This window comes from Neovison vison, chromosome 13, assembly GCF_020171115.1.
Source record: "Neovison vison isolate M4711 chromosome 13, ASM_NN_V1, whole genome shotgun sequence".
In the NCBI taxonomy this organism is placed as follows: domain Eukaryota; kingdom Metazoa; phylum Chordata; class Mammalia; order Carnivora; family Mustelidae; genus Neogale; species Neogale vison.
Genome location: NC_058103.1, coordinates 87368942 through 87393146, shown reverse-complemented (window position 1 = coordinate 87393146; position 24205 = coordinate 87368942). Strand labels below are relative to the sequence as shown.

The 24205-nt window shown below is 41.2% G+C and overlaps 2 protein-coding genes across 2 annotated transcripts in view; one reads left to right on the top strand and one right to left on the bottom strand.

Moving 5' to 3' along the window:
* Positions 1-24205, bottom strand: part of GPR176 (G protein-coupled receptor 176) — a 132388-nt gene that overhangs the window by 51742 nt on the left and 56441 nt on the right. The window lies entirely within an intron of this gene.
* Positions 5038-6138, top strand: LOC122893113 (receptor of activated protein C kinase 1-like). Its single transcript, XM_044229936.1, has one exon. The coding sequence runs from the start codon at positions 5138-5140 to the stop codon at positions 6089-6091; it is 954 nt and encodes a 317-aa protein (XP_044085871.1). The 5' UTR covers positions 5038-5137; the 3' UTR covers positions 6092-6138.

Below are 24205 nucleotides of genomic sequence, written 5' to 3'. Positions count from 1 at the left end.
CCTGGGCTTTGAGGTTTTGTTTGTTTGTTTGTTTGTTTGTTTTTTAAACATTCCCCTGGTGATTCCAACATGCAGCCAAGGTAGAAATCGCCTGCTTCAGACAGAATGTGAAGGTCTATCTGAGAAGAAAACATTTGAGCTGAGACCTTAGTGAATAGGAGGGAGCTGGGGAAAGAGCATCCAGAAAAGTGCAAGTCTCTGGAGCAGAAATAAGCTGAGTGTTCCCGGAGCAGAAACAATGTAAGCTCCAAGAGGCCTGGGACAGGATGCCCAGACCAGTGCCTGGAATAGAATAGAGGCTTAAAACAGATTTGCTGATAAAATTAATTTTAAAAGGTCAATATGCCTGAAGCAGTATGGGAAAGAGGGGAAAAAGGTCTAAGGCAAAGGATGGAAAAGTTGACATAGCAGGATCACGTCCTGTAGGCCCAGGCTGAGCCTCAATTTTGGGTATAATGGAAGCCCCTGGAGAGTTACAAACAGGAAAGTGACATAATTTATTTTTTAAAAAGATCACCCTGGCCTTCTATTTCTGAGAAAATGGAGTAGATGCACTTTTCCCTACTCTTCCTTCTAAGTATAATTAAAAACCCTGTGCATTATATATAAAATAAACATAAGAAGACTGAAAGAAGAGAGAAGGCAGACTGGCTCCAGACCTTGGGACCCAGAGAACAATACAGTGGTGAATTCTCTGAGTTTACCTTTTGCCTCACACATCCCAGACTTGGAGCTGAAAAAGTCAGCAACCTGGAAATGTCAAGGGCACAGATTTAAAATACAAACAAAAGTCTGCTCCTGCACCTCTGAGCAAAAGACAAGTAAAACGACAGTCTAACAAGACAGAAAACTTTTAGACAATTACTCCAGCCAAATAGAACAGAAAACACTGTGACTCCACCCATACCCATGCCAAGAGAGGCCAAGTGGAGAACCCAGACCTCTAGCCTCACCAGGCTATAATGGGCACCCCACCTCCCCATCAGAACAGTGTCAGACAAGGCACAATACAGTCAGGACTCTCACCACTGCCCAGCAATAGCAAGGCCCACACCTCCCATAGGGTCTGGGGAGTCATACAGGAAGTGTGAAAACAGCACTTCACCTCATAGCCAGGGAGGTATGAGGCAAGGCCTAGTGGAGAACCAGGGCTACCACCCTACCCAACTCTCTGAGTGGGGAACCTGGGTATCTACCATCACCTGACAGTGATGAACTTGGTGCCCCCCACTTTCCCTGGCACAGTAATGTCAGAAAGCACCAACAAAAACAGAGGGGATAAAAAGATCGAGAGTCTCATAACATGTTTTCCAAAATGTCCAAATGTCTAGGTTTCAACCAAAAATCATTCATTCTACCAAGAACCATGACAATCTCCAAACTGAATGAAAACAATCAATAGATGTTAACACCAAAATGAGAGATGACAGAATTACTTGACAAGGAGTGTAAAGCAACCATGATAAAAATGCTCCAATAAGCAATTATGAACATTCTATAAACAGATTCTATAAACATTCTATAAACAGATAACACAGAAATTCTCAGCAAAGAAACAAAGATGGAACTTTTATAACTAAAAAATCTATTACCAAAATTTAAAAGTCAATTAATGGGCTCAAAACCATAATGGAGAGGGGCAGAAGAAAGAAATAGTGAACTAGAACATGGAACAACAGAAATTACCCAATCTGAACATAAGAGAGAAAAACAGATTGCAAACAGTGAATCAAAGCTCAGAGATCTATAAAACTACAATGAAAGATCTAATTTTCATACCATTGAAATTCTGAAAGCAGAGGAAAAAGACAGCAAGGCCAAAAAGCACTTGAGTAAGTAACAATTGAAAATTTCCCAGATTTTGTAAAAAACAAACATACTGACTCAAGAAGCTGGGTAAACCCAAAAGGGGATAATCTCAAAGAAGTCCACACAAAGACACATCATAGTCAACCTTCTGAAAACTAAAAACAAAAAGACAAGGACAAAAATCTTGAAAACAGTAAGCAAAAGAGAAATAACATCAAACTTAGAAAAACAATTAGGACAGTGAATTTTTCACCAGAAATCATGCAAGCAGAAAGAAGGGGCACAATATTTTTCAAGTGCTGAAAGTAAAGTACTATCAAACCAGAATTGTATACCTAGTGAAAATACCCTTCAGAAATGAAGGGCAAGCCGGCTTACCCTAAAAAAAGGTCTAAAAAAATTTCTCTTAAACGAAAATAAAAGGATAAAAGGAGGAATCTTGAAATATCAGGAAGAAAGAAAAAAAAAAGGAAAAAGTAAAGGCATAGGAAAATACATTTTTTTCTCTTGGGATTTCTAAATTAAGTCTGATGACTGAAGTAAAAATTATGACACTGTCTGATATGGTTCTAAATGTATACAGAGGAAACATTTATAAGGATTGTATTGTAAATGGGGAAGGGAAAAGGGAGATAAAGTTCCTATACCATGAGACGGTAAAATGATGGCACCAGTAGACTATGATAAAATATATGTATATTATGTAATGCCTAGAGCAACCATTTGAAAAGCTATATAAAGAGATACATTCAAAAATATTTTAGAGGGCACCTGGGTGGCTCAGTGTTAGATAAACGGGTGCCAGGGAGGCTCAGTGGGTTAAAGCCTCTGCCTTCGGCTCAGGTCATGATTCCAGGATCCTGGGATTGAACCCCCGCATTGGCTCTCCGCTCAGTGGGGAGCCTGCTTCCCCCTCTCTCTGTCTCCGCCTGCTTCTCTGCCATATAAATTAATAAAATCTTTTTTTAAAAAGTTTTAGATAAATTAAAATGGAATTCTAAAAAAAAAGATCAAGTAATTCTAGGAAAGCAGGAAAAAGAAATAAAAAAACTGACAGAATAAACAGAAAATAAAAAATAAAATGACAGACTTAAGCCCTAAGGTATCAATAATTACATTAAGTACAAATGGTCCAAACATACCAAATTAAAAGAGATTGGCAGAGAGGATTTAAAAATATGACTCAACTATATACTGTGGTATATACACAGTTATAGGTACATGATATATATATAGTTATAAGTACAATTACAGTTGGGAGTCTTTAACACCTCCCTTCCAGTAATTGATAGAGTAACTAGACAGAAAATCCACAAGGATATAAAATCATTCAACAAATACCATCAACCAACAGGATCTAATCAACCTCTACAGACCACTCTACCCAATAATAGAATATACCTTCTTTTCAAGTGCTCATGAAAATATATCAAGATAGACCACATTGGGGCATCTGGGTGGTTCAGCTGGTTAGGCATCTGACTCTCAGCAGCGTTGAGAGAATACAGCCTGGAAGTGTTTACATTAGAAATGAGGAAAAGTCTCAGATTAATAATCTAAGCTCCCAACTCTAGAGCTAAAAAAGAAGGGTAAGATAAAACCAAAGCAAGAAGAAAGGAAATAGTAAAGATAAGAGCAGAAACCAATGAAATTAAAATAGAAAAACAATAGTGAAATTAGAGTTGCTTCTTTGGGAGTTTTTGTTATTTTTTTCCCCTTTCCCCTCAGTTCATCTGTTTAAAAAATAAATAAAACAAAAGAAAAGAAAGGGAGGCAAATCATAAGAGACTCTTTTTTTTTTTTTTAAGATTTTATCTATTTATTAGAGAGAGAGGTGAGCAGGGGAGGGGAGAAAGGACTGAAGGAGAGAGAGGTGCATGCTCCCCGCTGAGCAAAGAGACTGATGCAGGGCGAACCCATGACACCAGGATCACCACCTGAAACAAAGGCAGACACTCAACCAACTGAGCCACCCAGGCACCTGGAGATTCTTAATTACAAAGAACTAAAGGTTCCTAGAGGGGAGGTGAAGAAGGCGAGGTTATATGAGTGAAGGGGATTAAGAAGCGCACCTGCTGCCATGAGGACTGGGTGTTGTACGTAAGTGATGGATCACTAAATTCTACTGAAACTAATATTATATTATATGTTAACTAGAATTTAAGTAAAAACTTTAAAAAAAAAGAGCTGTTTCTTGGAAAAGATCAATAAAATTAACAGAGAAGGCATAAGTTACTAATACCAGGAATGAAATAGGGGATATGAATATAGACCCTGCAGGCATCAAAAGCATAATGAGGAAATAACTCTGTACATCTCAATTTGACAACTTAGATGAAATGAACCAACACCCCTGAAAATACAAATTATATCAAGCTCAAACAATATGAAACAGAGAAGGCACAAGTTACTAATACCAGGAATGAAATAGGGGATATGAATACAGACCCTGTAGGCATCAAAAGCATAATAAGGAAATAATGCTGTATGAAACAGATCATTTGAACTGCCCTATAACTATTAAGGAAATTTAGCTGTACTTTAAAACTTCCTCAAAAAGAAATCTCCAAGCCCAGACAGTGTCACTGGAAAATTCTACCGAATGTTTAAAGAATTAACAATTCTACACAATCTCTTTCAGAATACAGAAGAGAAAGGAACATTTCACAATTAATTTTATGAAGCTTTATTATCCTAATATCAAAACCAAAGAAAGTACAGGGGCATCTGGGTGGCTCAGTAGGCTGGGCTGCTGCCTGCACCTCAGGTCATGATCTCGAGGTCCTAGGATCAAACCCTGGGCTGGGCTCCACGCTCAGCCAGGAGTCTGCTTCCCTGTCTCCCTCAGCCCCCACCCCACTCGTGTGCTCTCTCTCTCATTCTAATAAATAAATAAAATCTTAAAAAAAAAGTACCAAAAAGACACTACAGAGCAATATTCCTCATTAATACATACATATATACACAAAAATCTGTAACAAATATTAGCAAATAGAATTCACCAATATATGAAAATAATTATACACCATTCCCAAAGCTGGCTCAACATTTGAAAATCAATGTAATCTATATATTAAAACATGCTAAAGAAGAAAGACCATAATTCTATCAATGAATGCAGGAAAAAATGTGACAAATTTCAATACCCATTCATTATAAAAACTCTCATAAAAATGAAAATAGAGGGGGACTTCCTCAGCTTGATAAAAAACAATTGCCAACCTCTTTTCCTCTGCAGGGCCGCGGCGGGAGCGGCTGTGCTGCTAGTCTCTCTGAACTATCCAGCTCCATCCTTGTCGCCTCGGTGACACCCGCACTCGCCGCCAACATGACTGAGCAGATGACACTTCGTGGCACCCTCAAGGGCCACAACGGCTGGGTGACTCAGATCGCCACGACTCCCCAGTTCCCAGACATGATACTGTCCGCCTCTCGAGATAAGACCATCATCATGTGGAAGCTGACAAGGGATGAGACTAACTATGGCATCCCTCAGCGTGCTCTTCGGGGTCATTCCCACTTTGTCAGTGATGTGGTCATCTCCTCAGATGGCCAGTTTGCCCTCTCCGGCTCCTGGGATGGAACCCTTCATCTCTGGGATCTCACAACGGGTACCACCACACGCAGATTTGTAGGACATACCAAGGATGTGCTGAGTGTGGCCTTCTCTTCTGACAACCGGCAGATTGTTTCTGGCTCCCGAGATAAAACTATCAAGCTGTGGAATACTCTGGGTGTATGCAAATATACTGTCCAGGATGAAAGCCATTCGGAGTGGGTATCTTGTGTCCGATTCTCACCCAATAGCAGCAATCCCATTATTGTCTCCTGTGGCTGGGACAAGCTGGTCAAGGTATGGAACTTGGCAAACTGCAAGCTGAAAACCAATCACATCGGCCACACGGGCTACCTGAACACTGTAACTGTCTCTCCAGATGGATCCCTCTGCGCTTCTGGAGGAAAGGATGGCCAGGCCATGCTGTGGGATCTCAACGAAGGCAAACACCTCTATACACTCGATGGTGGGGACATCATCAATGCTCTGTGCTTCAGTCCTAACCGATACTGGCTCTGTGCTGCCACGGGCCCCAGCATCAAGATCTGGGACTTGGAAGGCAAGATCATTGTAGATGAACTAAAGCAAGAAGTTATCAGTACGAGCAGCAAGGCAGAGCCACCTCAGTGTACCTCTCTGGCCTGGTCTGCTGATGGCCAGACTCTGTTTGCTGGCTACACAGACAACCTGGCGTGTGTGTGGCAGGTGACCATCGGCACCCGTTAGAAATATGGCAGAGCTTTAGGAATAAAACATTGCTTTTCTGACTTTTAGAAATTGTCTTTCTCTGATAAGCAAAAAAGCTACTTTGTAATGCTATGCTGTATCACAATATCCTGTGTCTTAGCTATACATCCTCTAGGCCTCCCTGAAGTCTGGAGAAAATGTTCTTCAGGGTTAGTAAAACCTCAGTTCTAGCTTCTAACACGTAAGAAATAATTGAACAAATAGGTATTGTCATTGCTCAAAGCAGTATTATAAAAGAAGATACTCTGAAATGCCCCAGGTTTTAGGGTAGGCAGTGAGGTTGAGTCTTTTTGTTGGGAGATTTTTGAATCCTTCATCTGTGATGAAACAACTCACGAGAAGAACTGCTGCTTAATCATTACTTTTTACTCCTTCCATTGTTGGACATTAAAAATTGTAGAGTGGTCTGCAGGTATTTGTAAATAAGAGTCAGAGAAGGCTTTTTTCTCAAATGGTGGAGGAGTAATATGGAACATGTTGATGTAACCTGTACAGATTTTCCATTTCCTTTTCTATCAACTCATAATGGTAATGAGACCTCTCCCGCTTTTATGGTATTTCAACTAGATAAAATGACACAGATTATGAAAACATGAAGATTCTTGGAAAAACCATAGTCTTAAAGCCTCAAAGCAGTGATCTACATAAAGCAGGAAACAATCTCAAGTATATTCTAAAAAGAGTTTCAATTTAAAAAAACCTGTAGGTCATTCAAATGGGGCTGGGGGATGAGTACCACCATCTGGGAATAAGATCACACTTGGGAAAGGGGTGACCAGTGCAAAAGGCAAGTTATCACGGGAAGGTATAATCAGTCCTCAGTTGTTTGGCATTACAGAAGAACTGGCTTACTATGGAGATTGTCTCATCCCGGTTTTCTCACCTAAAGGAAAGGACTCCACCAAAGAAGCAAATAAACTTTTTATTTCCACAACACACACACAAAAAAAAACCAACTGCCAAAAATCTATTGCTAACATTATACTTAATGATAAAAGACTGAGTGCTCTTCCCCTACAATCAGCAAAAGTTCAAGGATGTCCCCACTATCACAGCTCTTTCAAAACAATGCTAGAAGTACTAGACAAATGTTGTATGATTCTACCTACATAACACTCCTGAAAAGACAAAATTTGGAAATGGATAACATATTAGTGATTGCTAAGGGTTATAGAGGGATGAAGGCAGCTGGGAAGTAGGTGCGATTATAAAAGATCTTTATGGTGATGGAAATGTTCTTTTTTTCCCAAAAGATTTATTTATTTTAGAGAGAGAGCACCTGCAAGCAGGGGAAAGGACAGAGGAAGAAAATCTTTAAGCAGACTCCCTGTTGAACACAGAGCCCCATGCAGGGCTTGATTTCACAACCCATGAGATCATAACCTGAGCAAAAATCAAGAGTCAGATGCTCTACCGATTGAGCCACCCAGGAAACCTGGAAATGTTCCATTTCTTGATGTACTGATGTCAATATCCTAGTTGTGATATTGTACTATAACCATGCAAGATATTACCACTGGGGGGAACGGGATATGTAGTGTGTATGTGTGTGTGTGTGTGTGTGTATATATATATCTCAACCTGTTGGCATAGTAAAAAGTAGGAGAGCAAGAGACAAACCAATTAGGTAAACATAAAGTCATCAGACAAGAGATGACAGGCTAAAAACAACACAGTGGGAGTTGAAAGAGGAGGAAGTGGTAGATTTGGGGCACAATATGGACTCATAATCAACAGTTACTTGCTGATGGATTATTGGTGAAGAGTGAAAAAGAAAAAAGTCAAAAACTCCTAGGTTCCTTACTTGAACAACTGAATGGACAATGTGTGTCATTTCCCGAGATGAGGAAGATTCTGTTCTAAGAAACATAGGATATTTGAGACTACTGTTCAGTTAGCTTATCCTCTTCTCGAAAAACATTCAGAATCTGGATGTAAATAATTGCCTCTACAGGTGAAGAGCTTTCGAGGTTAAACACAAGCAATGCTGCTTTGAGTAATCAATGTGAAATCGATGAAAAAAATTAAAGCCTGCAAAGACCAGAGACAAGGAAGTACTGCTGAGTCAGAAATCCTTGTTTCCATTCTTTCCTCTAGAATATGAATACCTGGGGCAGGTGGGTGGCTCAGTCAGTTAAGCAGCTGCCTTGGGCTCAGGTCATGATCCCAGGTCCTGGGACTGAGTCCTGCATGGGGCTTTCTACTCAGCGGGGAATCCTGCTTCTCCCTCTCCCTCTGCCTGCCTCTCTGCCTACTTGTGATCTCCATCTGTGAAATAAATACATAAAAACCTTAAAAAAAAAAGAATATGAATATCAGGGGGCAGGGTGTGCGTAGGTGGCTCAGTGGGTTAAGCGTCCAGCTCAGGTCATGATCCCAGGATCCTGGGATCTAGCCCCACAGCAGGCTTCCTGTTTCTCCTTCCCCCATTCCCCCTGCTTGTGTTCTCTCTCTTTCTGTGTTTCTCTCTGTCAAATAAATACATAAAATCCTAAAAAAAAAAAAAAAAAAAGACTATGAATGAATATCAGAACAAGACAGGGTCCCCTACCCTGAAGTAGTGAACAATCTATTTCAAGCTCACTGCTGCCTTAAAACATTTGTTTTCCACTTAGTGTTCTTGTTTAGGTGTTTTCTTCCTCATGTCAGACAAGGATGCTTCACCTGGTAAAGGACAACTGGAAGACCTAAACCAAAAGGCAGACAGTCCTGGGATATTAGAAAATCTATTACCTCTGAGACACAAGATGAGGGGTTGGCACTTAAATGAACACATCCCAGGCTCAGTCTTCTCAAGGGCGGCACTTGGTTCTCATCCATAAACATCAACTCTTATTTTCCTTCGGAGCGGGAGTCAGTGGGCTGCAGCCCCTGGTTGCCATAGCAACTGCCATCTCCCACACCAAAATGGTTTTCTCAGAACACAGACTTAGAGTAGTAGCACTTTTCTCTTTTTTTTTTTGAGCATCTGTTTTACCACATGAAGGATTTGGAGCCATTTCCAGTCATCTCTTTTGTCTCAGACATATTTTGTTTCTAAAATATAACAGTGACTGAAGACCAAGACCAAAAAAAGATTTCCAGCTTTGTCCTTTCGTTAGACTGTACTGTAATGGTTTCCTTGGCTGCTATCTGCCCTTAAATAGTCTCCTTTTGGCATTGTGGCCCAAGGGTATGACAGGGCCATGTAATCAGATCCCACTCACCAGGCAACAATAATCTACTGACAGATCCTGAAGATACCTGCATATCCCTTCATTTCATGCTGTTCTTATTCTTTGTGTCTCCTGATGGTCCAGAAAAGGAAAGGAATGAAGTTTTTCAGCTGTAATATGAGAAGTAGGGAAAAGAATCATGAAGGCAATTGCTTTCTTTTTTTTTTTTTTTTAATTTATTTGACAGTGAGGAGATAGCGAGCACATACAGTAGGAACGATTTCTTGCTTGAGAACAGTTTCCAAATAGCCCTACAGGGCATATAAAGCATACATACTACTACCCCCTCTCTCTCATCCATGGCAAGCACTGAAAATATACCAGAGCCCACTTTCCCTCTGAGCCCAGTGCAAGACCTCAGGATCCTTCTCAACACCCACCCAACTCCAGGCAGCTGCAACCAATCAGCTAGAGTCGAGTACTGACATATATTCACCATCTGGAACCAGAATCTTAGCCAGTGTTTCAAAAAGTCATGTCCAGCACTCTGTTTTAACTGTAGCAGTCAAAGAGTAATCTTAAGATTTTATAAAACAAGGTAGAAAATAGTCCATTATTTCCTGGGTAACTCACTCAGTTATTAATTCAAGCACTTAAAAATCTAACATATTGTCTTATTTACCCTGAGACACCTCTTTGACCCACGGATTATTTAGAAATGTATTTGCTAATGCACACAAAAATCATGAGGGAACCCTAGATGGGCTTGTAAGTTTGTTCTCTTGCCCAAACAGAAATCATATCCTTTTTTAAATTTTTTTAAAGATTTTCTTTATTTGAGGGAGGGGGAGAGAGAGAGCACACAAGCAAGGGGGAGGGGCAGACAGAGAGAGAGAGAGAGAGAAGCAGGCTCCTGGCTGAGCATGGAGCCTGATGCAGGACTCAATCCCAGGACTCCAGGATCTGAGATGAAGGCTGACACTTAACTGACCAAAGCACCCAGGTACCCCCAGAAATCATATTCTTAACCCTAACTAGATACCCAATAAGTATGTACTCTATCAGATTTTTTTAAGTATCAGATAAAAAAAAGTATACATACATAATTAGCTCAAAACTACCATTACTAATAGGAAAAGCAACCTGGGATACATAGTTAAATGAGTCCATTAGGGGTTGTCATAAAAAAGACAAAAGATGGGGCGCCTGGGTGGCTCAGTGGGTTAAGCCTCTGCCTTCAGCTCAGGTCATGATCCCAGGGTCCTGGGATTGAGCCCCACATCGGGCTCCCTGCTCAGCAGGGAGCCTGCTTCCTCCTCTCTCTCTGCCTGCCTCTCTGCCTACCTATGATCTCTGTCAAATAAATAAATAAAATCTTTAAAAAAAAAAAAAGACATGGGACGCCTGGGTGGCTCAGTTGGTTGGACGACTGCCTTCGGCTCAGGGCGTGATCCTGGAGTCCCGGGATCGAGTCCCACATCAGGCTCCCAGCTCCATGGGGAGTCTGCTTCGCTCTCTGACCTTCTCCCCTCTCATGCTCTCTCTCACTCTCTCTCTCTCAAATAAATAAATAAAATCTTTAAAAAAAAAAAAAAGACAAAAGATAACAAGTGTTGACTAGGGTGTACAGAAAAAGGAACCCTTGTGTACTGCTGGTAGGAATGAAAACTGGTTTAGCCACTATGGGAAATACACAGGTTCCTCAAAAAATTAAAAATAGAACTACTATATGATCCAGTAATTCCACTTCTGGATATATGTACAAAGGAACTGAAATCAAGATCTTGTACAGATACCTGCATGCTCATGTTTATCACAACATTACTCACAATAACCAACATAAAGAAACAACTAGTCTATCAACAGATGAATGGATAAAGAAAATGTGATATATGGAAATACAATGAAATATTTTTGAAACTTGAGCGAATTATGCTAAGTGAAATAAGTGAAACACACAAAGACAAATACTGTATGATCTCATTTATATGTGGAATCTAAAATTAAAAATCAGTAGAATGGTGGTCACCAGATAACAGAGGTGGGAGAAACGATGAGATGTTGGTCAAAGCGTACAAACTTCCAATTATAAGGTCATCAAGTTCTGGGGATCTTATGTATAGCATGGTGATTATAGCTAATAATACTATATCATATACTTTAATGTTGCTAAGTCAGCAGACCTTAAATGTTCTCACCAAAAAAGTAATGATAACCTATGTGAAGGGATGGAGGGCTTAGCTAATACTATGGTGGTAACAATTTTACAATATATAAATGTATCAAATCAACACATTGTATACCTTAAACTTACATAATGTTATTTGTCAGTTATAGCTTATAAAGCTGAGGTAAATAAATAAATAAGCAAGCCAGGGAGCGCCTGAGCAGGTCATGATGTCAGGGTTCTGGGATGGAGCCCTGTATCAGGGCTCCCTGCTCAGTGAAGAATCTGCTTTTCCCTCTGCCTCTGCCCACCCCCCGGTCATGATTTCTCTCTCTCTCTCAAATTATGTACATAAATAAATAAATAAATAAATAAATAAAAGAAATTGAAACACTTTTGTACTACTGGTGGAACTGCAAAATGTTATAGCCACTATGGAAAACAGTAAAGAGTTTCCTCAAAAAAATTTAAAATGGAATTACCATATGATCCCCCAATTCCACTTCTGGGTGTATGTCCAAAAGATTCAAAGCAGGGACTCAAAGGGATGTTTGCATGTCCAGAGCATCCAGGGGGTGGAAGCAACCCAGGGATCCGTAAGTAGATAAACAGATAAACAAAATACAACATATACATATAACTCAATCATATTCAGCCTTAAAAAGTGAGGAAAACCTGCCATATACTACAGCACAGATGAACCTTGATGTTAGGCTAAGTGAAATAAGCTGGTCACAAAACAACAAATACCACATGATTCTACTTATATGAACTATCTCAAGCAGTCAAATTCTTAAAAAGCACAAATAGTGGTTGCTAAGAGTTGAAGGAGTGGTGAAAGGGATCGTTGTTCAATGGGTATAAAGTTTCAGTTCTGCAAGATGAAAAAAATTTGTAAAGATCTGTTGCACAACGATATGCATATAATTAAAACTGTACTATGTGCTTAAAATTGATGAAAGTGGTACATTTTATGTTATGTGGATTTTAACCACAAAAAAGAAAAAAGTTTTACACAGATGGACCTACAGGGTATAATGCTAAGGGAAAGAAGTCAGTGGGTGGGGGGGACAGATGAACTAGATAACGGGGACTAAGAGTACCCTTACCCTGATGAGTGCTGAAAAATGTACAGAATTGTTGAATCACTACATTGTCCATCTGGAAATAACAGAATGCTGGATGTTAACTATATTGGAATTTTAAAATAATAAATAAATAATTTAAATTTAAGCTAAATAAGTAAATAAAGTAGCCCCCCTCCAAAGCCTTAAATTCAAACAGAATGCTACTGCTATTTCTGCTAATTACATAAATAATTAACTGGCCACACAGGCCACTTTTATTAATTCCTTATACTTCAAGGGGAGTGATACTCCACTAAAAACACTAGAATTAAAAAAACAAAAACAAAAAACAAAAAACATTATCGGGACACCTGGATGCTCAGTCCATTAAGCAGCTGCCTTCAGCTCGGGTCTCTTGATCCCAGCATCCCAGGATGGAGTCCTGCATCCAACTCCTTGCTCTGCGGGGAGCCTGCTTCTCCCTGTCTCTGCCTGCCACTCTGCCTGCCTGTGCTTGCTCGCTCTCTCTCTCTCTCTGAAATATAAATAAATAAAATCTTTTAAAAAAATAAAAAATACATTAAAAGATAAGTATGGGGGCGCCTGGGTGGCTCAGTGGGTTAAAGCCTCTGCCTAAATCATCTGACCCATGATTCCAGGGTCCTGGAATCGGGCCCTGCCTGCATCAGGCTGTCTGCTCAGAGGGGAGCCTGCTTACCTGCCTCTCTGCCTACTTGTGATCTCTGTCTGTCAGAGGAGGAGGAGGAGGAAGAGAATACAGGCAATAAAAAGAAAGAGACCTGAGGGCTCAGAACACAGGCTGGCCCCAGTGTGGACAAGAAAAGTTAACTGAGACCTGCTTGCAAAGGGGGTTTTAGGACCATGCTCCTCTAGGTCCTGAGGACCCTTGCTGACCCTGCTCTTCTGTTAAATATTTACATTGTGTTTTCAATCTTCCGAAAGCTAAAGTCACAACTGCAAATAAAACAAATTCCATTTTTTTTTTTTTAAGAATTTACTTATTTACACACACACACAGAGATACCCTAGCACATGGGTTGGGGGAGGAGCAAAGGGAGGTTAAAGGGGGAAGCAGAGTCCCCGCTGAGTTGGGAGCCAATCCTAGGACCCTGAGATCACCAGCTGAGCCAAAGTCAGATGCTTAATCGAATGAACCACTCAAGAATCCCATAAATTCTATTCTTAATTATTACAATGCTGGTACTTTTTAAAAAAAATATTTTGTTTATCAAAAAGAGAGAGAGTGAGAGAGCACAAGCAGGGGAAGAGGCAGGCAGAGGGAGAAGCAGGCTCCCTGCTGAGCAAGGAGACTGATGCAGGACTTGATCCCAGGACCCTGCGATCATGACCCAAGCCAAAGGCACCTGCTTAACAGACTGAGCCACCCAGGCATCCCAAACCTGTATCTTTTAATAAGACTACTCAAGTCCCATAGATGAGGCCCTAGGACATTCTCCCTCAGTTCTAGGTAATTGTTTAGGACCTTTTTCTCCCTTGGAGACCCCTCAGGTACTTGGGGTTCGCTGTAGATAGAATGTCTGTGTCCCCCAAAGCTGATATGTTGAAACCATCCCTAATTCGATGGTATTTGGAGGTGCGACCTTTGGGAGGCGATTAGGTTGTGAGGGTGGAGACCTCATGAATGCGATTATGCCCTTTAGAGACTCCTGTAAGGACACTGTTAAAAAAATAAAAATAAAAAAGGTGTCTATAAACCAGGAAGCAAGGTCTCATCAGATACCAAATCTGCTGGTACCTTGATCTTGGACTTTCCCACCTCTAGAAACATAAGAAATAAATTTCTGTTGTTTAGAAGCCACCCAGTGTGTGCGAGTCTGTTATAGCAGCCTGAATGGACTAAGACAGGTTGACTAACTCCTGACCCTTTTGGCTCACTCCCCATTCCGGCCGTGTCTCTCTCTTTGCAGTAAGAATTCACTTCTCCATGTTGGCACTTTTGATCAGCACTTACTGTTCCTAGGTCTTTAGATAACTCCATCCCCGCTCTTAGAAACAGAGCTGCTAGAAAGAAAGAAAGAAAGAGAGAAACAGAGCTGCTAACCTCCTTTAGGCATACACATACACAATCTGGAACTATTTCCACAGTTTTTGGTTTGGTTGGAAATTTTTTGTTCCATACTATTTGAAACTAAATTTCCACTAGCACAAATTAAAACCAAAGCTCAAAAACAAAACAAAAAACAGACCCAGAATTTGTCCAGATTTCATGTTTTGGCAGTCATTTTGCTAAAATAGAAAAAGCTTTTCTATGGGAATAAAAGTAAGAATTTTTAAACACATATCTTACCGGACGAAATAAGTGATGATGTTCTCCCTGTTAGGAAAAGCAGGCTCACTGATGAGTTTGCCAGCATGTCAGCTGATTAGTATAAATAAAAGCCACAGAGATAAAAAATCATACAGATCTATGAATCCTTCCCAAAGTCAATGGACCACTACAATTAGCTGCAAGTCACACATTCACAACAAGACTACAAAACCCATTCATAAAAAAAAAAAACCATCTGTTCTGCAAGTAGATATAGCAGCTGTTGTGGTAAAATCATTCACATTCACTTATGTTTGTTCAGTACAAATGAAGGCACTGAATCACTTTGTCAAAGGAGAATTGATAAGTTTTCCCATATTTGAAAAGATTCCTATATCTATGTCTACTCTTGGTAGGCTATGAGTAGTCCCAACTGACAAAATTTATTTTTAATCTTTGTAAACGCTGTCATTTTTTAAATTTTCAAAAATTGCTGAAAAATTTGAACCGTAACTTGAGCCAATGAAGAGACCATGCCTGCTCTTACCTACCACTCCTGGACATCAGAAAAATAGCAGCTCTCTCAAGGTAATGCATAAATTTAATCTGAATTCAAGAATAAAACCAACAAAATTATTTTATTCTGTAATTTGATATGTTGGTTTTAAATTTCACATGAAAAATGATCAATGCAGAAAAATTAGGAAAACCCTAAAAAAGAGAAGAAATGTGAGGGAAAGAGTCCTACTGCTAGTAAAACAACCCTGTGACACTTCTCTGATTAAAGCAGTGGTACTGGGGCACCTGGGTGGCTCAGTCCATTAAGCATCTGACCCTTGGTTTCAGCTCACATCCTAATCTCAGGTCCCGGGATCCAGCCCTGTGTCAGGGTCTGTGCTCAGCATGGAGTCTGCCCGAGTTTCTTTCTCCTCCTCCTTCTGCTCCTCCCCCCGGCACTTGCTCACGTTCTCTCTCTTTCAAAACTAAATAAATAAATCTTTAGGAAAATAAACGCAGTGTTAGTGAGCATGAATAGATTTTGTAAAACCAATGGAAGAGAATAGAAAGTAAAAAAACAGACCAAATACATCTGGAAATTTCATATAATGATGGCATCACAACTCACTGGCAAAAAAAGGAGTGTTTAATAACAGGGCTGGATCAACTAGATAACATGTAGAAAAAATCATTTTAGTTCCATGCTTCACACAATACACTATAATAATTCTAAACAGATCAGACTTAAATGTAAAAAATGAAAGCATACAATTACTAAACAAAAAAACTAAGTTCTTTCAGAGTGAGAAATAGTCAAAATCCAGAAACAAAGGATACCTGACTACTTAAAATTTTAAAGAGAAACATCTTTAATACAAACCATAAATGAAAAGAGAAATCATAAATTGGGAGAAAATATCTGCACTTTACACGAAAGACTAATGTCCCTACTGTATAAAGAGTTCTTAAAAATGGAGAAGGAAAAAAGATCAAAACCCAACATAAAAAAATGAACCATCTCCCCCGCAAATAAAGGCAGGCAGTTCAAAGGAAAAGAGAGGCAAATTGAAAACAACATTCAGATATGTTATTGCTCATCTATCACAATGACAACACATTGTGTTGGCAAGACTACAGAGAAAGAGGCAAAATTTTTTTAGAAGATTTATTTCTTTACTGGAGTGTTTGTGTGTGTGTGTGTGCGTGCGTGTGCAGGTGAGCAAGGGGAAGGGTGGCAGAGGTAGATAGAGAATTTCAAGCAGACTCCCTGATGACCACAGAGCCCACCACAGGGCTTGATCTCCCAACCGTGAGATGATGACCTGAGCCCAAAAGAACAGTCAGACATTCAACCAACTGAGCCACCCTGGCACCCTGAGAAATAAACAACTTTGTACACTGCTGGTGGGAATGCAATATTCTTTAAAACCTATGGAAGAACTATCTAATAAATTTACCTATGCATTGGCAGCATCTAAAATTTACATATGCTTTTTACCCTTTGACCCAGCAAACCCCACTTCTATAAACCCACCCAGTTATTCACTGCAGCATGATTTGTAATAGTAAAAGACTGGAAACAAATGCCCACCAGTAAGGGACCAACTAAATAAACCATGTGTTGAAGTACTGTGAATCATAAAAAAGGATGAGAAAAATCTCTCTGGTATGCAAAGACTGTCTCCAAGATATTGTTAAGAAGCAAAATGTAGAGTATATAGAGTGTGCTACCTTTATATAAGAAGGGATGGGAAATAAAAATGTATATACATATTTGCTTATTTTTGGGGAAAAAAAAATGCCAGAAGGCCAATCCTAAAGTGTATGAAAATGGCTACCTACCAGGTATGGAGGAGGAGGATGCAAAAAAAACAGAGCCTGGACTTTTCTGGCTATCCCTCCTTATATGGTCCTCAATTTTAAACAAAGCCACTGTTTTATATATTTAACAAATAATCTTAAACAGGGAAAGCAAACTGTAATTGAATAAAACAGAAAAAAAAACCCAAATGTAATTGAATTTCAAATTAATATCATAACCACACAAAGAATAATTTCAAGTAACTTGTGGACACACTACTCTAAATCCTTGGCAATATACAGTCCGAGGCAAAAAAAAAAAAAAAAAAAATCTTGGGGTACCTGGGTGGCTCAGTTGTGTAAGTATTGGACTCTTGCTTTCAGCTCAGATCTTGATCTCAGGGCTGTGAAATCAAGCCTCTGCATAAGATTTCTCTCCTTTCCGCTCCTTCCCCCTCTGCTCCCAGCCCTGCTCTCCACCTTTTAAAATAAATCTTAGGGGTGCCTGGGTGGCTCAGAGGGTTACACCTCTGCCTTCGGTTCAGGTCATGCTCTCAGGGTCCTGGGATCAAGCCCCGCATCCGGCTCTCTGCTCAGCAGGGAGCCTGCTTCCCCCTCTCTCTCTGCCTACTTGTGATCTCTCTCTGTCTATCAAATAAATAAATAAAAATCTTAAAAAAAAAAAAAAAAAAAAGAAGAGGGGCATCAGACTCAAGCCAGAGGTTTGAGGGTAAGGAGGAGGCAGAGGATGGGGAGATGTGACAGCATGTGCCCAGATATGAGGTCTAGAAATTCATGAACTATCAGGAGACAGCAGGTCAGAGGGGAGACAGGGGATGAGCCAGATATGAAAGGCCAAGGAGTTCAAACTCACCCTGGGGACTGTGGAAGGCAGCTGGGGATTTTAAGCAGCTGAATGAAATAATCAGATGTAGATTTTAGAATAGCTGGAGAGAAGCAAGATGGGAGACACAGAAACATAACTAGCATCCCTTCAGCAGATGACTAAGGCAGCTGAGAGAGAAGAGATTCTAGAGGAGTGTTCAGGGAGTTGAACTAACAGTGTGGGAAGATTCATAGAGAGGAGAGGAGGTAGGGCTAAGGCAGAGGGAAGAGCATTGATGGTCCTGACCACCATCTACAAGCAGAGATGGGAACTTCCATCTGTGCTCAGGTAATTTCAGGAAGGGAGACAATCTGGGTGCCTGGGGGCAAGGTTTTGTATGAGCTTTGAAGCCTCTGCCAATCTTAACATTAACTGGATTCCAGCTATTTGCTCAGACGGACCCATTCCGCACTTAGGTCACAATGCCTGCCAACCTCTGTGTGGATAAATGACATATTTCTAAGAAGTGGGTCAGGCTATGAGGACTAGAGACTGCTATGCCAAAAGGGGGTTGGAAATGAATGAACTGAGGTTTACACTAGCCCTGGCGAGGAAAGATACCAGGAAAATGAATCTAGGATAATGAACAGCCACCCACCCATTGGCTTCTCCATGCTCAGAGCCTTTATCGCTTTTGACAACTCTGGCTGTTGGTCAGGAGTAAGTGATCAGTAGCTATAAGAACACAGGCTGTAGAGGTTTCTTCTGGGCAAAAATAATCTGTAAGTCAGCCTAAGAACAAATAGGCCCCAAAGCTGACTGTGGGTGTAGGGGAGCTCCTGAATGGAGGAAAAGCCGTGGGGCGAGGGGTCAGAGGATTGTTAGAGAACATACAACACCTAACAGAACCTAACAGGTACCTAATTAAGCACTTCACCAGAACTGCCAAAGTGCTAAATGCTATGGATTGAATGTGGCCACCCCCTCCCAAATCTGTAAGTTGAAGCTTAACCCTCAATGTGATAGTATTAGGAGGTGGGAGCCCTTGGGAAACTAGATTTGGATCAGATAATAGGAAGCTACCTTCATGATGGGATTTAGTGCCATTTTAGGAAGAGGGAACGAGGGACAACTCTCTTTCTGCAGTTTGCACTGAACAAAGGCCACAGGAGCACACAGCAAAAAGGGGACGACAGTCTCTGAGCTGAAAGAGGGCCTTCACCAGGAATGGAGTCTGCCAGCACTTTGATCCTGAACTTCTCAGCCTCCAGAACTATGAGAAATAAGTATTTGTTGTTTTTGAAGTCACCCAATCTATGGTATTTTTGCAATGCAAAGTAAGCATCTTATTACAAAGGGCAATCAAGGAGGTCACTCTGAGTAACACTTTATGTACACAGTGAGTTTTAATACTTTCCTAAGAGGCTTGCTGTGTGTTTTTCTTTTTTTTTAAATTGGACTTTTGTGGGTCTCAAGACAGAGGCTTCATTTAGGACATACATGCTTTTTTTTTTTTTTTTTTTAAGATTGTATTTATTTATCTGAGAGAGAATGTGTGCTCTCTAGTGCGTGAGAGCAGGAGCTGGGGGTGGGGGGTAGAGGGAGAAGCAGGCTCCCTGCTGAGAAGGAGCTAGGTACTCCCTGACTTGGGACTCCATCCTAGGACCCTGGGATCCTAGGATCCTGAGTGGAAAGATGACTTAGCCTACTAAGCCACCCAGGCGCCCCAGGACATATATCCTTAATAAGCCCATTAACTCAGTGGTTACAATTAAATATGGTAGTAGACCAAAATTACAGTAACCAATCAGTTTAATGGTTCTCTGTATAGCCCATTAAATGCTGGACATTGTGCATACTAGAACGAGCCAGAGGCCCCAGGCCTGAGTCTCTCCCTGTTCAGACACTTGACCTTGACCGAGTGACCTGTCTTCAGCCAGATAACAGACTCCGCTTTCCTAAGAGGTTCTGATTACACCAGAAATGGGGAATGAGCTTGCTACTTAAGTTGAGTGTTCCTAGAATTAGTACCTTAGCCCTACAAAACATTTTTTGAGACATCCAAGGTTCCAAAAATACTGTATATACACTCCCCGCTTTATTTCCTACAGTGGCAGCACTGTTTATTTTTGCAAGTTAAAAAAAAAAAGTCAAGAACCCTTGAGCTTTTTTATTTTTTTTTTAATCTGATACAGAGAGAGAAAGATCACAAGTAGGCAGAGAGGCAAGCAAAGAGAGAGAGGAAAGAAGGCTCCCTGATGAGCAGAGAGCCCGATGCAGGACCCACCCCAGTACCCCAGGATCATGACCCGAGCAGAAGGCAGAGACTTAACTGAGCGACCCAGGCGTCCCACCCTTGAGCTTTTTATTTTGCAGTCTTAGGGCCCATAATTTTACTTTCAGTAGGACTCTGTCAGGGGTATTTTGAAAAATACTTAGGTTTGGTGAAACTAAAAATACTCAGTACATTTCCTCCATAAAACTGTTTAAAGGGAAAATGGAGATCCTTTGATCTGGAGCCTCAGACACTCAGCAGTTCATCTTACATGTGACACCTGAGCCAAGCTTTAGTCATGATGTCAACTTCTGGCAGGTCTCCTGGCTCCCAGCGGTCCAGCCTTGAGCCATCAATCCTCCCAAACAAGCCACTCATCACAGAGCAAGTGTGCAGGCCAAATGCACTTCTCAGTCCTCTCTCCTCTCTCTTCCCTCATCTTCACCACCCCTGTCTTGTCTTTTCCTTTTTAATCCCTTCCTTATTATTTCTTTTCTTTAAATGTATTTTTTAAAAATTTTATTTGACAGACAGAGATCACAAGTAGGCAGAGAGGCAGACAGAGAGAAAGGGGGAAGCAGGCTCCCCACTAAGCAGAGAGCCCGATGCGGGGCTCGATCCCAGGGCTCTGAGATCATGACCTGAGCTGAAGGCAGAGGCTTTAACCCACTGAGCCAACCAGGTGCCCCTTTCTTTTGACTATCAAAATCAATTCTTGTTCAAAGGCCCACTAGCCTCCCTGTTAAGGCAAGTGTTACTCCTTCACCCCAATTATTCAAGTCTCAAATTCCCCCTCACCTCTTCCAACTTGTCTCCAAACAGTCTCAATGCATTCGGGGGGCAGTGGGGAAGAGACACTGCAGATGTCTGATGAACAAACGGGACGCAGGGGAGGTGATGTACTAGTGTACTAAAACCTTATGGGGCTATTATAGGGCACAGTAGTTACCTAGGACTACTGTTAACAAAGTAACAAATTACCACACATTTGGTGGCTTAAAATGACACAAATTTATTCTCTCACAGTTCTAGAGACCAGAGTCCAAAATCAGTTTCACTGGGCTACAGTCAAGGTGTTAGCAGAACTGGTTCCTTCAAAAGCTGCAGGGGAGGGACGTCTGGGTGGCTCAGTTGGTTGGCCGACCGCCTTCCGCTCAGGTCATGATCCCGGAGTCCCGGGATCAAGTCCCGCATCAGGCTCCCAGCTCCATGGGGCGTCTGCTTCACTCTCTGACCTTCTCCTCGTTCATGCTCTCTCTCACTGTCTCTCTCTCTCAAATAAATAAATAAAATCTTTAAAAAAAAAAAAAAAAAAAAGGCTGCAGGGGAGAATCTGTTTCACGGCCTTTCTAGCATCTGGAGGTTGTCTGCATTCTTTAGTTAAGGGCCCTTCCTCCTGTCATTCCAACCTCTACTTCCATTGTCACATCTCCTTCCATAGGCAAATCCCTTCTGTGATTACATTCAGGTCCCACCCAGATAATCCCAGAAAAATCTCATTTGAGATCTTAATTTAACCTCAGCTGTAGAACCGCATTTGTTATAGAAGGTAATATTCCGAGATTCCCAGGATTAGGATAAGGCTATCTGACGGAGCCATTTTTCTCCCCACCCCAGGGGACTAAAGTAACTCCAATCATTTCTGATCCTTTCGAGTGAGCCAGTGAAGGTTGAGTGACATAATCCGAAGAATAATCATGAATCTGCTCCTACTTGGAAATACAGTAAATTCCAGGACTTTATTAATAACATAGTATTTCTGACATCTCACAATTTATCTTGATTTATCAGTGTGCCATAACACCAAAACTAGAAAGCTAACAAAAGGGAGAACTGGGGTGAGAGGCAGCATTCTAATATGACTATAACATTCCCCACTCCTGGTGTACGTGCCCTGTATAACCCTCTGCCTTTGGGTGTGGGTATGGATGGGCCCTATGGCTACGGTGGGATGTCACCCCCTTGGCTGCTAACATAACATATGAGACCCAAGTGAGAGCCCAAGTGCCTGACATCTTCCAGCTGACTGTGAGGAACCAAGCTGTCGTGTTCCGAGAGGGCCACATCACTATAACCTGACAGTAGCCTCAAGCAGCTGAGAGTAATTCCCAGGGGACAGCCAGCAGGAAAATGGGGACCTCTGTCTGACAACTGCAAGAAAATGAATTCTTCCCATAACCCGAATGAGCTTGGAAGAGGACACCAAGACCAGGAGGAGATCACGGCTGTAGCCGAGATCTTGATTTCAGCCTGGTGACACTGTGAGCAGAGACCCAGCTGCCCAGGCCCAGACTCCTGACTCCTGAAAACTATAAGGAAGAAAAATGTGTTGTTTTAAGCCACTATGTTTGTGGCAATTTGTTCGGAAGAACTAGAAAACTAACATAGTTGTCAAATACAGAATTTGAACAGTCAATTAGTTACGTGGACTTTGGGAGGGCCAACAAACTATCTGAAATCGTATGAAAATTTTAGAGAGCTCATACATGCATGCATTTTACTAAGGAATGGGTCCAAAACTTGCAGCACACGCTCAACAAGCTAGTACCCCATACAAATGATGAACACTAAACTGGGAGTCTAATAATGCAGTCAAAAAATAATTTTTTAAAAAGATTTATTTATGTATTTATCTTAGAGAGAGTGAGCCAAGGAGGGAGGAGAGTAAGCGGGAGAGAGAATCTCAAGCAGAATCCATACTGAGCCTGGAGCCCAACCTGAGGCTGGATCTCATGACCTTGGGGTCATGATCTGAGTGGAAATCAAGGGTCAGGGACGCCTGGGTGGCTCAGTTGGTTAAGCCGCTGCCTTCCGCTCAGGTCATGATCCCAGCGTCCTGGGATTGAGTCCCATATCCGGCTCCTTGCTCCGCAGGGAGCCTGCTTCTCCCTCTGACTCTGCCTTCCACTCTATCTGCCTGTGCTCGCTCTCGCTCTCATTCTCTCTCTCTGACAAATAAATAAATAAATAAAATCTTAAAAAAAAGAAATCAAGGGTCAGATGCTTAACCAACTGAGCCACCCAGGAGTGGTCCTCCCTCCGATATTTTGAGATGTTTCTTTTGAGATCCACATCTGGCATGATAGCAAAGAATAGGTAGATCCTACAAACAGAAAGTAGGGACTAATAAATCATTCTTTGTTAATATTCTTCCATCTCTTACCATTTGGGGTAAGGTGGAAAGTAAAGACATAGCAGTGTATTTCATTGCAAAGCATTTCTATAGGAAAAAAAATTCAGCAGAATGTCTCTCCCTCAGTGTAGGTCACTGCCCTGAACAGTACCAGTACACAACAGGCAGTGCCCACCACATGCTAAAGTGAGGTTCCTCTACTGTCATCCTGACCTCAAGCCCTGCCCCTTCCCTAACACTCTGTGGTTCTTCGTTGCTCTAGATAAATGCTTCAAAACCCTTCTGCAAGCTTCCCTGAAATAATTCAAAATCCTCTTTCATCTCAGGAGTATCTGCACAAATTTTTTTCTACCCATTCAGATGCCCAGTGCCTGGTAGAGTGACACCTTTTTATTATATGATTTCCTAGCAACAGAAAAAGTCAGCCTGCCTGGGAATCTAACCTACACTGCTTTGAATTCAAAGCACCAACGTTCATCTAAATGTTAACACCATGCTACGTAGGGATCCCTACTGAATGATCCAAAAGCTAAAATGGGAAGACACTCAGAAATAAGCCCTGGATTAAAAACAAACAAACAAACAAACAAAAACAATACTAACAAACAAACAAAAACCCTGGATTAGCACTGCAAATGACACTTCTGTTAAAGGGACAAGCACTAATGAAACTCTAATTATTTCATATAATTCAATACTTATTTCCGGAACACTTGCAAATATGCAATCCACTGAGTTTCCTGTGGAAAACACAAAGATTCTTAAAGCAAGTTTGTTACATTCCCAAGGTTAGAATGTGGCAGTGTCAGAGGCCTGAAAACCATACAGTAAACTCTTTCATTGTATAATACAGATACCAACAATGTTATGGGGGAGAGGAAA

Coding starts and splice junctions, on each gene's coding strand:
- LOC122893113 (XM_044229936.1), top strand. CDS start 5,138: ATGACTGAGCAGATGACACTTCGTGGCACCCTCAAGGGCCACAACGGC.